Below are 16,191 nucleotides of genomic sequence, written 5' to 3'. Positions count from 1 at the left end.
GTCTCACTTTTCAAATGATAATTTCTTCCACAGCCACCATTAAATCTTGATCTATTCCAGTTCTCTGTATGGGTCATTGATTCTAGATGTACCATGGTTATTTTAAAATGTTTCCCTTTCGTAGAGAAAAAGAGGGCTGTCTAGAGCCAGATGGGTAACTTCACACTTCATTTATCAAACCCAATGCATTAGACGCCACCCTCTCTTTCCCACTATTGCTGTTAAATTTCCATATAATTTGGTAACAATTTTCATTATCATACAGTGACCCTAAAAAGTCTACAGGTTTGCATGGTTAGTCCAAAATTCACAGCTGTTCCCTTTACACTCTACAGTAGAATCTAAGGTTCCCCCTACTTTATACGCTGAACAGTGACCTTCTATAAGCAGAGGTCAAGAAGGGGTCAGTTCAAAGGGCTAGAGCAGCTCTTTAACAGCTCTAACAACCTGTCCATCAGGCACTATCATGAAGAATAAACAAATCTGGAGCTTTAGAAACTCTGGACCATTTCTGTTAACACTTAGAGGACATTCACTGAGTCCTACCTGAAGTATTTTGGATCACTACCACTCAACAGAAAACAACTTGAATCTAGAAGACCTGCTCAGATACTTAAGATATTGATGACATCTTTGAGTCAAAAGTATGTGAAATGGTGAACCATAACACTAAGTGCGCTACCATGTGTTTTGGACTATGGACCTGAAATAAAGAGTAAGTTCAGTTCATTAAAATGCAGAAACACTAGTACAACATAAAGTAAATACAAGGACATGCTGTAACCAAGCAGATACATATCAAAACAGTTCATATTCCTTTCCCTGAGAAAGGCTAAATTTCTAAAAGTTGAATCAATTTGTATTAACAGTTCCCAGCACATATTTTTTTTTAGGGTGCCAATGACACAAATAAAACCCATGGAAGAACAGAATGCCTACTTAACTCTACAAAGACCAAGTGCAGAGTAAAGTTTTTCCCAGCTGCCCTCCCTTCATTGACCTAAATTTCTTGAAGCTGCACTGTTCATAATGCGCTCTCTAATGCACAATGTAAAGTAATTAGAGTCATCTGTATTTAACTTCCAGAGGAAAAAAAAAAAAAAAAAAATCTATTATCTAATCTAGCTGATCCCCTGATAGCCTGTTGAAAGTAAAATACTGTAACCTATTGCCTGCCCTTTGACAAGTGCTAATTATTTCCTGTCCAAGCACATTTTTCTCATGTAATTCCAAAGTACACAATAGACTGATCTCTAAAACATGGGCAGCCCTGCTAGTACCACGGTGGACGTTTTATAACTTTCACCACCGTATGCTTGATGGCTACCACAGTCAGTGCCTCATTCCAGACATCTAGCTGAAGCTTTGATGAAGTAAAGTGAGGTGTATGGTAACAGTCTGTTTATGCAGATCGTATGGATGAGACTCTCGGATAGGTCACTGGGATGGGAAACATCAAATGGAAAGAAAAAGGATTACGGATATTTAATACTCAAAGGACACTTTCTTTCAGAACTTTCAAGGCACGGTGCTCTTGAAATTTTCTTTCAGGTGTTTAGTTTTAAGGAGGCCTGCACTTCATCTGCTTGTGCCTGTCCTCCCAACCCCAGAACATGGAGGTTCCTGTGTCAGAGACCAGACTATGGCTACAACGGCAATGCTGGCTCCAGCCTCCCATTACAGTGTGGGCAGAGGCCAGAAAGACTGTAACCACATTACTTCTAAATTAGTCCCAATTGCTATGATTTGTATATTAGGAAATCATTGTTCTAAACAAACACTGAAGAGATGTTCCACTCATTAGAATTGTTTAGCCTTTTCCTATCTCTAGGAAGCTTTCTATTCCAGTTCACAAAAGATGCATGCGTCCAACGGAAAAGCCTTAAGTGATTACCTCTGTTTCCTATGTAGCGAAACCATTTACATTATTCATTAAGCATGGTGATGGAAGGCAAAAAAAAACACCCCAAAAAATCCCTTAAATTCCTCAAAAAGGAAGAAACAAAAACCCCACATGATAAAACAAACAATATTGTAGACCCACCTTGGTTCTTTTCCACTCTGAGACCTTAACTGGTAAGTATACAAATAAACATTCCATACTTGTAAGAATGCAAAATTATAAAACACATCCTCTAATTTGCATAATAATTGCTACTATATAATAATGTTTAATTTTTATCTAAAGCTTCTAAAATATTTCAAGTCCACCCGCTGTAATTATTGGGAACAGCAAAGACACTCAAGCGTCAGATCCAATATCTAAAATTAACTTTTTAAAGTCAATCTCAGGAACTTTCCAAAATTATACACTAACAAACAAAGGAGAACTCCCTTAACTGGAACATTTAAGGCAGGTAAAAAAAAATCATGCCAGTTAAGTGCTAATTTTGATTAACAAAATCTCATTAAAAAATACCTTTGACTAAAAACTGTATTTAATTGTAAGCACAGGACATCTCCTGTTTTTAAAGGAAAACTGAAAACTGTAGAAAAAATTCATAGACTGTTAGATTTTTTTTATGTAAACACCATAAATAAAAAAGCCAGATTAAATGAGTATAAATCTATAGCTTTTAGAAATAGATGTGAGAACAGGTGACCAATTCATTTAGCAGCTCAAGAGAAGGACACAAGGTGGTATATGGTGGAAATTTCACATATTTCTGAAAGAACCACAAGTATGATGAATCTGTAGTGGCTGAAATGCATTCATCTGATTACATTCTAGTAAAGAACTTTTTCAAATAAAAACATAAACAACTCTTTAAATTGCTAACAACTTCACCTGATTTATTACCATGGTGATGAGTTCAATTTAAGAAATCAGATATAATAAAAGAGTCACACAGAATCATAGAACGGTTCGGGTTGGAAAGGACCTTGAAGATCATCGAGTTCCAACCCCCCTGCCATAGGCAGGCACACCTCCCACTAGACCAGGTTGCCCAAGGCCACATCCAGCCTGGCCTTGAACACCTCCAGGGATGGGGCCTCAACAACCTCTCTGGGCAACCTGTTCCAGTGCCTCACCACCCTCAAAGTGAAAAACTTCTTCCTAATGTTTAATCTGAACCTGCCCTCTTCCAGTTTAAAGCCATTCCCCCTTTCGCTACATGCCCGAGTAAAAAGTCTTTCCCCAGCTCTCCTTTGCCCCCCCCTTTAGGTACTGGAAGGCTGCAATAAATGATACAAACTCAAGCAATAAGTACATTTATGCCAATCTCAACCAACGCAACCCAGCTAACATCAGTAGGACATCACTAGAAAACGCAAGGATTGTGAAGAAATCAGACAAGAAGGGTGTCTTTTAGCATGGCATAACAGCAAGTAGTATTGCTCGTACCGTTAGCAATATAAGGAAAACCTTACGGCACTTAGGTGATACCAGTCCTCAAATATGTATGCTGCCTATCAAACTATTATCAATAGATTGCACTATATAAGCACAATAAGGGAGCATTCTACTCCTCAAAGGAACTCCAAAATCAGAAGCAGAAACATTGACTATTCCATCCAAGGAAAAAATATTTGAACAGTAAAAATTTTCACTTTTTTAAAATGTCAACGTGCCCTCCCAAGTAGATTTATGGGAGTGTATTTGATATTGTTTCTTATTTTATTGTCTTACTATTCTTCTCAAATTTCTCACCTTGCTGTCCATTCTTTACGCAGCCTTTGTCGTTCAGTAAGAACCAGCAAGAGGCAGTTGATTGTTTCATTCCTTTGTTCCTCAATTTGCTCCTCTTTTCCAACTTCAGAGAGGACCAGGCTTGTCTTAAAGGGAAAAAAAACCACATAAAAAGTAGAATCTAGAAATAGGAAACAAAGTGTAAAATTAATAAAAAGCCCATAAGCAAATAAGGACAGTAAATCAATAGCTTTTTTTATTACAGTTCCACTGCTGACAAATCAATACAGTAAATGATGGTTAGAAATGGCCACCATATATTTGGTATTTAATCAATGTACATGGCACATAAGGTAAACCTTAAAATCTCATTGCTTTAAGTAACACAACAAGACATTGTGCTTTCTAGCTCTCATTTTCTTGAGACATAATTATTTTCTTTTCTAAATATTTTCTTGTATCAAATCATATCAGAAATGTTTCCCTCAATACAGCATTCGTTTGGGGGATTTCCCCCTCCCTTTTGATCCTTAGAGAAGCTAAATTAGAAAATAACTGTGTTCTATCTTCTGAAAGGAATTTCTGATGATGTCCCCATGTTCTCTTTATTATGAAATATTTCACGTAAGCAAGTAGTAAAACTCTACCTTTTTTCATTTAGGAAGTAAACTAAAAATTGCTTTTATATATATACACACACACACACAATGGATTTAAGTTTCTGTGGGGTAGGATCACATGTGGTGTCTGCAGACCAAGAGTTATTGGCCTCACCAAGTGTTGTGTTGACAGTTAGTGTTGATGTAACGAAGCTGCATATCTTCTTAACGTCCTTCATACACCCAGCAAGCTAACTCCAACTCCCTCACTCTGTCTTTGCCTTCAACTGCCAACTCGGCCACCTTTTCCTCCTCTTCTTCCCCATGTCTGCCAACTTGGGAAAGCAATGGCACATGCTACCAACGCATACTTCCACCAGTGCACATGTGCTGACTTGGTGTGCAGCAGTCCAACCTCAGAGTTCTAGAGTGGATGCAGCAGTCTTTTCCTTCAGTGGAGATGTTATATTTGCCTTTCTCGCCTCAACCAGCCACTGATATTCACTTAATTATTTTTGCTATCCTAACCTTCAGTCACATGATCTGCAAACACAGCAAAGTATCTAAACATTTTTGGGATGGATGACCGAATGTGCAGAATGCTTGCACAAACCTAGGTTTTTTTCCACAGAAAAGGAGGCAAAAAAAATGTTTCTAACCTGAGCAGTTATGGAATTGAGTTTGAAAACACAACTAAAATACCACAAAGAGCTGCAATTACTATTCCCAGGATGGCCTCTCTTATAGGAACAACGTGACAAAAAGACATGGCATATTGCCCCCCTCAACATCTCTCACATGCTACATCCTGCCCTGCCCAAATGTACACCCACTAAAATTCCTCTGGGGATTCTGTGAGATAAATGGTTATTATCTTCAGTTTGTGAAAACAGGAAGATCTATCCTCGGCCTGACAATTTTTTTTTTTCCACAAGAAAGAATAATATGCAGATTATACATTACTTAAGCTATGTAAAGTAGCAGTAACAAGCATGACAGAGTTCATAGAGACAGAAAATCATTTTATTACACCAACATCAGATGACAAAGAGCAAAAAGCATCTTCGTCCCCACCTCCCAGCTCTATCAGTCGGCCTACCAAAAGGCATTACCCCGTCACATGGGACTTATACATCAAAGGACGTTTTCTTGTAAAAACCCAAAATGTTCAAAACTCTGTCTATACAGATCACATTCTTGACCCTGCTTTGACATTACAAAGCAAACAAAAAGCCAGAGAGTATTTTCAGATAACGATTCCCTGACATGGGCTTCCCTTGCACTGACCTACAACATCTTTTCCACAAGCTCTAATATCCGCCAACTTCAACAATCCTGATCTTACACCCTCAGCGCCAGCAGCTGCACCGTTTACAGCAGGATTTGATAGAGAACTTCAGCATGTGAGAACATACTCACATGAGAGGAAGAGATGTGCATTCTTTAATCGATGTAAATTAACACTCCTTGTCGTTCAGAATAAATATACCTATTAAGGCTTTAACTTTTATATTTTACCATGTGCAAGACTTGATGCAGCACTATAACTAAAGCTTATCTCTGTATTATAGGAAGATCAGACTGTAGTCATACAGCTAGGTCACAGTACACCAAGATTTCCCTTTCAGAATCCTTGGATGGCCTTATTAATCACAATGGGATAGGGAAATTCACTGGTGACAGCACAGAAGTCTGCTTCTCTCCGAGACAGCGGAAAAGCCCAAATTTGAATGACGCTATGCCTCACAAAGCTGAAAGCATAGTTATTTGCAGGCAACAACCATCAAGATGCCATAAATAAGTGATTCCCAAAGCATAGAGCATGGAGAACTGATAGTTCCTAAAGAATTTTCAGTTAAAATCTGATGAAAAAATGATGTGATTTGAGTATTATCAGTCAGAGCAAATGGGTGACTCCTTCTCCAAGGATTCACAATCACATAAAGATTTTGTATGAATCCTGATGGCCTGGCCAAATTGCACCTTTGGTACTGAGTTCCACCACCTAAAGTTCCCTCCATCTACAGGAACATAGTAACTCTGGAAATGGAACATAATTTAATTTTTTATTGAGAGAACAATTATATTGCTCCAGCCTTACGTTAACACCTTTCACTTATGCCGTGATGTACACATTTCAAGTCAAACTCATAGTTTGACACCGACATCATACACACTTCTCTACTGAGCCCTGTAAGTACAGTTGCAGCTACCTGGAGGGTGAAATAGTACTATTAAGCAACATATAACAACAATACATAGCAATTTAACTGATTTACTTTTTTCCTAAGAGTGCTGAGGGCAGTAAGGTTACCCAGAACCCGAGTGCAGGGCTTGATATGTAGCTTTTATAGAGGCATTTCTTAATAACTTGCTATTCTTATCATCTAAATAGAAGTCCCAAATTGTAACAAATAAAGCAGCATTCTGGGTAAAATATTATAAAACACGTTCCTTTGGAAGTTTTCTTTTCCATGTAACTTGTTGGGGATTTATTTTTAACAAGGGGATTCAATATATACCTTGACTGATAAAGGTCAAGGGTTCAAGAAACTCGGTCAAAGATGTTATCGGCTGGGAAAGCCATTTCCTCATATCAACACTGATAAAAATCCATCAGAAACCCAGCTGATACCACCCCTGCTCTAAAGGGCAGGAATGGCCTTCTTTTGAACATCACTATAGTTGCACATCCCATCAAAGAAAATCTGACCTTGTGTCTCAATTCTTTTAACGTTCTTTAATGACAGATAATTGTCTGCAGAGACCCCCTTTGCCCAACGCTGAGTGAAGCTTTCACATTTCTGAACTGAGCTCAACACTGACTCAGTGTTTTTCAGCACACTCGGGACAGCAGGACAGTAGAATAAATAAACAACGTAACCAGCCCTACAGCCTGTCTTATCTCATCCTTGTGTTCACAGAAATTCTTGAGGATGGCAATGTTTACAAATTGTTGAAACTTACTTTCTTCTGCTTCCTGAGCTGGCAAAAACATATCCTGGACAACCTAAGCAACGAGATTACGCAAATCGCTTATCACTCGAGGGAAGCAACTTCTTGTCTCATTGGCCAGCACATCTCTTTAATAAGTGGTACTGTTAATATTTTTGGCAAATCTTCCCCAATTCTCCTTACAGATCTATTAATTTATTTAGGGCATTTCCTTTTAAATCCCTAGTGGCACGGTCTTAAAAACAAACACACAACCCACCTCTCAAAAAATCCCAAAGCTATATACTCATATATATATATATATCAGATGCCCATCCAGCCTTCTATGTTAAAGATAGTATTTAGGAAATTATACCCTTTACCTTCCCTCCTGGTACAGTGGCAAAACTAAATCTAGTGCTCCACTGACATATCAGGCAACAGCCATCAGAGCATCTTCTCACATAAGGAAGCAAGGTACTAAGATAGGATTTTAAGAGACCAATATCATATCCCTCTCCATATCCACTGACAAAATATATCAGTGACACTGGACTGAATAGAAACTCTTATAGTCAAGTCTTACTATTCACTCAGGCTACACACTCAAAATTGAATACCTTTTATTAGTCTTAACAGAGCTAACCAAGGTATTTGTACCAGGATTACAACAACATTTTATTTTCTTAGATACACAGCAGAAGAAACTACTTTTCAACATAAACAGTCCACTACCCTGCTTAACTGTATTTATGCTGGGTGAATACCACAACATGTTTACAAACAAGCAAGAAAAAAAAACCAAACAAAAAACAAAAACCACCACAACAAAAAAGCACACTGTAAACACTCCAAAACCCACACGGGTACATTGTTAGCTTTTTAAAGCTGGATTTTTCTTCCTTTAATACAGACCTCTTGAGGAGCCAGACTTAAGGTTAGAAACGTTGCATAGCTGGAGACATGAAGCCTAGTATTCTGTCAGACAAATTAGCCTTCAGTCTGAACTAAAGTGGCACTTGGGACAGTTTGTCTCTTGGTCCCACTTTATTGGGTCAACAAATCAGATTTTTCACTCTGAGTTAAAATTTAATTTACTCACCACCAGTTTAAATAGGTTAAGCTTCTGAATCTTCACTAACCACTTCTACTTTAATATAGCAATCATCTCTCAATAATAAATAACTAACACAGAAAGGACAGGCAAAGTGTAAAATCTGTAAGCAGGGTTAAAATTTTAAATGTTGTTTTGTATCTTCTGACTGTATTTTGCTCTTAGGGCAAAAAGTATCCTGATAAAAGTTTGTAAAACTAGAACACCATGCCTTTTAGCAGGGGGGGAATAAATTAAAAAAAAAAAAACAAAACAAAACAAACCTGAAATCTATTAAGCCATGTTAATTTAACATGTCATAACCTCTATGTGATAAAAAAGCTAGTAATTGCTTACAAACCACTGCTCATTTCTTCTTTACTTTTAAAATTTTTACTTAAAATATGAGCAAATGCACCCATTTTCATTGATATGATGGAAGCAGCCAGTATGGTTTAAGTTATCACCCAGTAATTTGGGCACATTAAACCCAATTCTCTGCCTTTTGTTTATTAATCCACTATGCCAGATATCACAGTTTCACTCAGCAACCCTCATGTTTTGGATGATATTGAAAAATGGCTCATGTTTGTCAAAGAAAGTTAAAAAAAAAGGTAAAGAGGAAAAAAGTGTTGTTTATAGAAGCCAGCTGCTCTGGCTTCGGCGCCAGCAGCTCTTCATCCTGCTATTTTACGCTCGCAACCCCCACTGCCCTCACTGGCACAGGTACAACTAAATGTTGACTTCAATGCTTCAGAGAGCACTCAACTGATTCTGTACATGATTAATTGCCAAAGACATGGCTGACCATATGGAACAGAGAAAGCATCAAGTAATTCATACTTCTGTATATGATCATTTGGCCCCTGTTGTTTTAATGTACAGGAAAGAGCTAGTATAGCACAGACCTGGTGTCTTGCCCTTGACAGCCCATTAAGAAATCTCAAAGCACCTAGTTGAAGTTATGCTGTTGGCTTTTCAATAGCAGCCTAATAAAACAGAAGCAAAGCTTTCCAACGAGTCTTAAATCTTTCACATACAGTACATTAACCACTGCTGCTAAAACAACTGGTTTCTTATGATAGGAAATGGGATTTGATTTCTAGCCTCTGCATACTTACTGAAAGCCTTTTTCTGACCTTTGGAGGGTTTACAAAATCATTGTTCGTTTTTCCTGCCATTTTCCCAGTTTCTTGCCATGGTGATCCTAATAGATTTGTTTAAGGTTCAGTACATTCTACTCTTACTAGCTGTTATATGCAAACTGTACAATGAAGGTAGGCTCATGGGAGCTGAAAGGAAAGAAATTATTATTAACTGTTTTCTTCCTAAGAGTCAGAGAAGTCACTGCAACATCTAAAACATAATTTACTTTTAAAGAGCCTATAAAACAAAACAAAAAAATCCTGAAAAGAAGCAATATACTAGCGTGTGCTTTCTTTTATCAGACTGGAGACAAATCATCAAATTTCATTTGAGAAGGAAGGACAATTTATTTCAAAGCTGTAGTATTCTCAAGGATGTCTGACATAGAGCTCAATGAAAAGAAAAAGGTGCAGACTTGGAATACATGTCAGTATCATTAACTCCTTTATATTAGTTTTATCTACTGTTAACATCTTCTCAGTCATATGCAGTCAAAGAAAAATGTTTAAATAATGTTTCCCTGTCGAGGCTTTTAAGATGACAGTGCTAAAAAGTTAATCCCCATCCTCACAGATCTTCTGGCAGTTCTGACATATGTTGGCAAGGATGTATTTGCTGGCACCTTCCATTAGAAAATATTTACATGGAGTTTTCTTGTCTGTGCATTTTCTGGTTGTCTAAATGATCGCCATGGTCTGAAGAGCCTTACGTGAGAAATCCTAATCATTGGACATTCATCAGTGGTAATTTCTCAGGCTACTGAATTCAGCTAATACTATTAATACTTCAACAGAACACATGAATAATCCACAAGACAACATAAAACTCCATAACCATTCTGGTTATTGATAGAGCACTTCCAACATTAAAACAGTCTGTCTTTGAGTCAACTATTATGTCTGTATTTAAAGAAAATATAAAGGAATAGAGTATTTTATGAAAGACATGTAATTTTTCTATTTTTATAGGATAAAAGGAACGGAGGCTCAAGTTGCTGGTGTGAAATCATTGCCACAGAGATTATATATTCTCCCCTACCATTATCTTCAATGGTGCACATCTAATCTAAGCAAGTAACCAACCCAATTAGAGAGTAGAATGCTTAGTTAGACATATGCTTAAGCTCCATATACAAGCCTACATGCATTAAAATGTAGGGAGCCCTGCCTCTCTTTGAGGTATTCACTGCTGACAACAAAGGATGAATACCTGACTTGATAGATGAGTAGTTCGACCTAGAAAAACCTACAGAGTAGATCACTTAGACATTTCCAAAGAAACTTTAGGTCTTGTCTACACTAAAAAGTCATACCATTTAACTATACCTGTGGAGCTAAAGCAGTACATTTTCTAGCTACGAGTTTAAAGGTCATAAATTAAACCAGGCAGACTTTATTACTAAATAACCATTACCTTTATGCCTATATAAGTGTATTTATACTAGACTCTTGAACCATATATTTAGGAAAAAGGAATCCAAACAGAAGTAACGGCTGAGTAATTTTTGGTTACTCTGGCATGCCAAAACTGAATGAATTTGCAGTGGAGAAAAAAAAAAAAATAATCTTTTTTTACTGGATGATTCAATGCAGTTATGATATGCCTCTCAAAGATTTTTCAATACTTTGTTACAAAGGGAAAAAAAGTGTAAAGATCAACTATTTTTGCTGCACTAATCGGTTTGGCAAAGTTCTAAAGGTGAAGTATAACCCATCTCATCATGAAAGAACAACCGAACCACTCAAGTTATTTGGAATACGAGTGGCTTAGCATCTTCAGATGTATGGGTGAGTGAAAGGTTACCCCTTAGCCACATTCTCCCAGAGCATGGCCCCTCCACCTCTGAATCATCAATAGCACAAAGACTGAAGCAGGCCTACCATGCATAGTGGATTATATGAAGTGTAAAACATTGTGGGGAAAAACCTTTTGAAAGAAGTCAGGAAAAAGAAATCACACTTGCAAGAAGATCCAGCTGACAGGCTAGTCCCTAACAAGTGAATATGGTTGAAAACATCGTGAATGCAAGAAAAGAACATGCCTTTTGTTTCCAAACCTACAGTGTGTCTTTAGCCCAACTGTTGCCTGCATGGCTGAACATATGTTTTCTGAACAAGAACTGAAGCAGAAAGTGTTCTTTGTTATAATTCACTCCTTTGTATACACGTCCCTTTTCCCATTTTGGTCACATGCAAACAGTAGTTACGCTGAACACTTAAGTTCTGAAGAACTGCACAGCAGTGTATGCTTCAGTGATTATTCACTATTGCTGAAATCAGTTGAGCTAAGATGCAATACAAGACTCACTTCACCAATGCGCATGCTGGACAGCTTACATTTTGCAATACTGAATCACAGCGAGTACAACCTACACACATCACTTAGCCCACAGACAGAATTTTCAGCATCAACAATTATGTGCAGTTCTAATAAAGACTGAAGAATCATGTAACAAATGATCTTATGTGTTCAGAAGAACTCAAAAGAGTACCCTATGAGTATCATTTTCTTAGCATATCAAAATTAACATCGTCAGCTATTATGAATAATTTAGGGGGGAAGGGAGGAGAGGAAAAAATGATGGGCTTCAAAGCCAGAAGTAGGTAACAGCATCTCAAAAACACTGAAATAAACTCTAGTTTGGATAAAATACACTATTTTACTGATTCTAATGAAATAATTCTACATGTAAGCAAGGCTTCGCTTTGACTCATCTAATTTACACCGAAGCCCTAATATGCTAAGCTACATATGAGCTTCTCTTAAAATATTTACAGAGGCAAACTTGCACCAAAATCTCCAAAGTAGACACTCAGTCTTTGTAGGACTCAAAATACAAACTGGAATCACTAAACTTAATATTATTGGTCACATGAAAAATTACTTTTAAACGTCCCCAAATTATGAAGAAAGATAGAAAACACGAAGTGCTAGATTCCGAATTGATTATTGCATTTTTATTTGTGACTATCTTTTACTGTCATATTACTGATTTACTTGAACAGCACATCTCAGCATCTATTTAGTGTGGAAAAGCCTAGCATACCAACATTTTCTTTCCTCCCATTCCTGAAGCCACTACCTGTTGCCCTCAAGCCACTTACTGCCTTCTTGGCCACAACACTTTCTAGCACAATGTCTAGTAACACAGTTGTGCAAAAATTTGGGACATATTCCCACTGTCATGAGTTTTATTGAAATAATTTAAAACACAGAAAGCCATGTTACAGAATGGGTTAAACACTGCAGAACGAAGAAGCTGTAAGCCACAATCAAATGAAATAGCAAGCCACATGTCCAGAAGTGCCTGTGGGCATGCTTTGTCTAAGACGCATGCCATAGCAGAATAGCAATTTAGTACATATGCAAGATAACCACATACAGCTGAATCATATCTTCGAATGACATAAGGGTTTCAATGCCTTTATCATCCTCACAGCACTACATGCACTGGGTCTGTGGATATCCCTGTGAGAATGGGACTCTCACCATGTTGTTTCAAAAAGGAAGTTTTGTCCCATTTGGCTCAAATAACAGCTTCATTACCCCCAGTGACACCATGGCACACCGTTACGAAGATTTAAAATTCATAATCATGTAAGTGCAGTAGTAATACTAGCTGTCATAGCAAAAGGGACAGAAACAGAATTTAGAGCACAAGAAATAAAACCAAAACAGAACCTGATACACTATATGCATTTAATGTAAGGGGAATACAACATTGTAAAGCAGCAAGGAGGACATCACCACCCATTGCTAGAGGTTGATCATAACAGCAGCACTTGGAAATACACTTCTTTGCAAGCTATGATCCTTATTCCTCAACTCAAAACTAGGCAATCAGATTTCAGTGTCTTATCCTCCTCCAGTTTTATTGACAGTAAATAACTATATTTTTACATAAAAACATGTGCTAGGCACTTCATACATAGGCCACAAAAAAGATGATGATGTGCCATTGAGGGTGGGCTGCATAAAGTGTACAAACAAATGCAATATATTAGCAAATTAAAAAAATGGGGGACTGGCAAAGGAGAAGATACAGAGGATTTTACTGATTTAACTCTCATCGGTCACCCAAAATATGTACAGTCACTATTTCAGATGCTGTACTTACAGTAAATATAGATACCTCCTGGGAGGGCAGACAACTACTTATTTTTAATTCCCTTGCATTCAGGGCATGGTTAGGAAGAAAGTTTTGCACGTGTCGCCTTGACTTATTAGAGCATAAAGCTACATAATCCTGTAATGTATATATATGCCACCTATATATGGACAATAATTTCCTATTACAAGTGAAAAAGGGGAATATATCCTACTAGTATATACAGGCAGCACAAATCTTACAAGAAAAAAGATAATTGCAAAATGAATTCAGCAGTCCAGGTGCACCTACAATGCTAAATAAGGCAATGCTTCATTATAACTAATATGTCTGATCAAACTTTCCAACCTGTAGGCTCAAAAGAAACCTACACTTTTTTCCCAGGGGAAAAAAAAAAAAAACCAAAACCAAACAACACAAAACCAAACAATCAAAAAAACCTCCTCCTAAATTAAAACCAAAGTAAACTCTGCCTAATCTTATATGTGTATGCCCATATACGCTTTATACAGATATACACAGACCAGGGTACAACACAGATAGCACACCTGCAGTCACCGTTTGTGTCACGTCCTGCTTAATTGCAGTATGCCGTCATGGAGTTGGATCAGTAATTCACAGTACATGCAAGCAGACCTCCACCCCTTCTGAGGGCAGGTCATTTCCCACAGACGTTCTCATCCTCTTGAGTCACTCGGTTGATTACTTCCGTTATACCAGGAACCCAGTAATATTTCTTGCTATTTATTGTTCTTCTGAATGCAATATATCTGTAAAACCTACACTTTATAAAACTGTTACTGCAAACTATAGCCAGTTATTGATTATTCTGTTTTGATTGACTTGTGTTACAGTAAAAGACCATGCTATCCACTACACTTCCTGGACATTAGATCTGGATCCTGCCCATGTTTTCCTTTCATGGCTATATGGATATGACAAATACCAACATATTAATAGTCCATGCTATTAAAGTACCTTTTCTTCCATTTATATTATCCCATATGGGTTTGTTACCATTCTATTTTGATTTGGGGGAAAGGATTTTTGCTCTGTTTCACACTCTTGGGAAGGGAGCAATGAAGCACTCAGTAATTAGTTTATCTCCTCAGGAGAAAGAATAGAAAAGGTTCATTTTTCATCCTTAAGAGGAAGATTACCAACTAATTAACCCAACAATTAAAAGTACACACATGGAAAGATCAAGGAGGTAGCTCAGGGGCAAAATAAATCAGTTAAGAAAATTTTAAAATTTAATTCCTGTCACCTACTAGTGCATTAAAAAAAAAGCTGCTTCTGGAAATGTTATTATTTAGAGTCTAATCAAGTCCTAAATGTTGTCAATTTGTCATATTCATTTTCCATGAACATTCAAGTATTTATAGATGAATACATGAGAAAGAATTTAACGCTTGAATGCCCAAGTATTTGAAAACTTCACTCTATCAAAAATCATTATATAGACAATTTTCATTAATGACACAGCATTCAATCAGGGAAAATAAACTTTCACCATATGATTCATGTGCCTAACAAAGAAAACAAACAGCATGATCAACAGATGACTGAATATATGCATGTCGATTAGTCTCTGAAACAAAAATCACATGCTGAAGATTCTGGCAATTTAACAAATATGACATTTGCATGATGCGCTCATAACTATGACAATACAATTTGGAAAACAGAAAACACTGTTACTCTGTGACACCCTGTAACAATACATTCTGTTACACTACACTGTGACATTCACAGCTCCTGCCTTACCATTCACTAGTGTTCTATAGGCGCGTGAAATAAGATACGGGTTCTCAAGTTCAGCTGCAAAGTCCAACTTAGGAGAGAGGTCAAAGGTGGCTGACTAATCACTTCTGCACTCTTCCAGAAGGATCAGTTAATCCACTAGTAAAAGCTAAAGCAACGTCAAGGATGTATTAACATAAACTGGCCAAGTGTCCTTAACAGACACATAGTGAGTACATGCCACAATGGAGATGTTCTCCGCTAACCTAAAAAAGCTTTTGGATCTTCTGAGTTGCTGCAGAAATGAAAAATAGCAGTTTGTGGAGGAGGGTTTGACCTGTGTTCTCTCCTACAAAAACTTCTACCCCTAAAGATACATCATAATGAGCTATACTAGAGCTGTAAATCTCCATTTAATGTTATTGCCTATCCACTTCATGTTCTGCTTTAACACAACACTATAGGGTAAATCACACTTCACAGATTCAGAGTCCACACATAAGAGATATAGCCTATGAGAACAATTATCAAAACTAATAATGTGGTATATATAAATACTTCTGTTCCTAAAGAGGATGAAAACCAGGTCTCTTCGGTATTTGGATTCTGGAGTTTGTGTTTGTTAGTGGGTTTTTTTTTTTCTTTTTAAATTTTTATTTAAGATGTTGTTATGCAACCTTTTTACATATGCGAAATCAATTTCCAGGGATAACTTTACATTCATTTAGGAAAATAATAAGCTAAAATATTTTCATTAGGCTATGGACTGCCTCTTAACAATATTTGATTATTTTTTTCATATTCAGCAACAGCTCTGTTGTCAAGACGACTGAATACTGGAAGACTTATTTGTTGTACTACTTATTTATAGTCTTAAATGTTATACATTTCTTTTTTGTTTCACAAAAAGGTTTCTTGAATGTTTATTGACAGAACT

The 16,191-nt window shown here is 37.1% G+C and overlaps 1 protein-coding gene across 1 annotated transcript in view; it reads right to left on the bottom strand.

Moving 5' to 3' along the window:
- The window catches only part of FTO (FTO alpha-ketoglutarate dependent dioxygenase), a gene marked incomplete at its 5' end in the record, with an annotated part of 261,593 nt that overhangs the window by 135,139 nt on the left and 110,263 nt on the right, over positions 1–16,191 (bottom strand). The window contains one exon of the mRNA XM_082489185.1: positions 3,653–3,777. Coding sequence (XP_082345311.1) covers positions 3,653–3,777 — 125 coding nt within the window. The remainder of the gene's footprint in view (positions 1–3,652; positions 3,778–16,191) is intronic.

This window comes from Vanellus vanellus (assembly GCF_965231255.1).
Source record: "Vanellus vanellus genome assembly, chromosome: 12".
Lineage (NCBI taxonomy): Eukaryota > Metazoa > Chordata > Aves > Charadriiformes > Charadriidae > Vanellus > Vanellus vanellus.
This window is presented reverse-complemented; position numbering and strand designations above follow the sequence as displayed.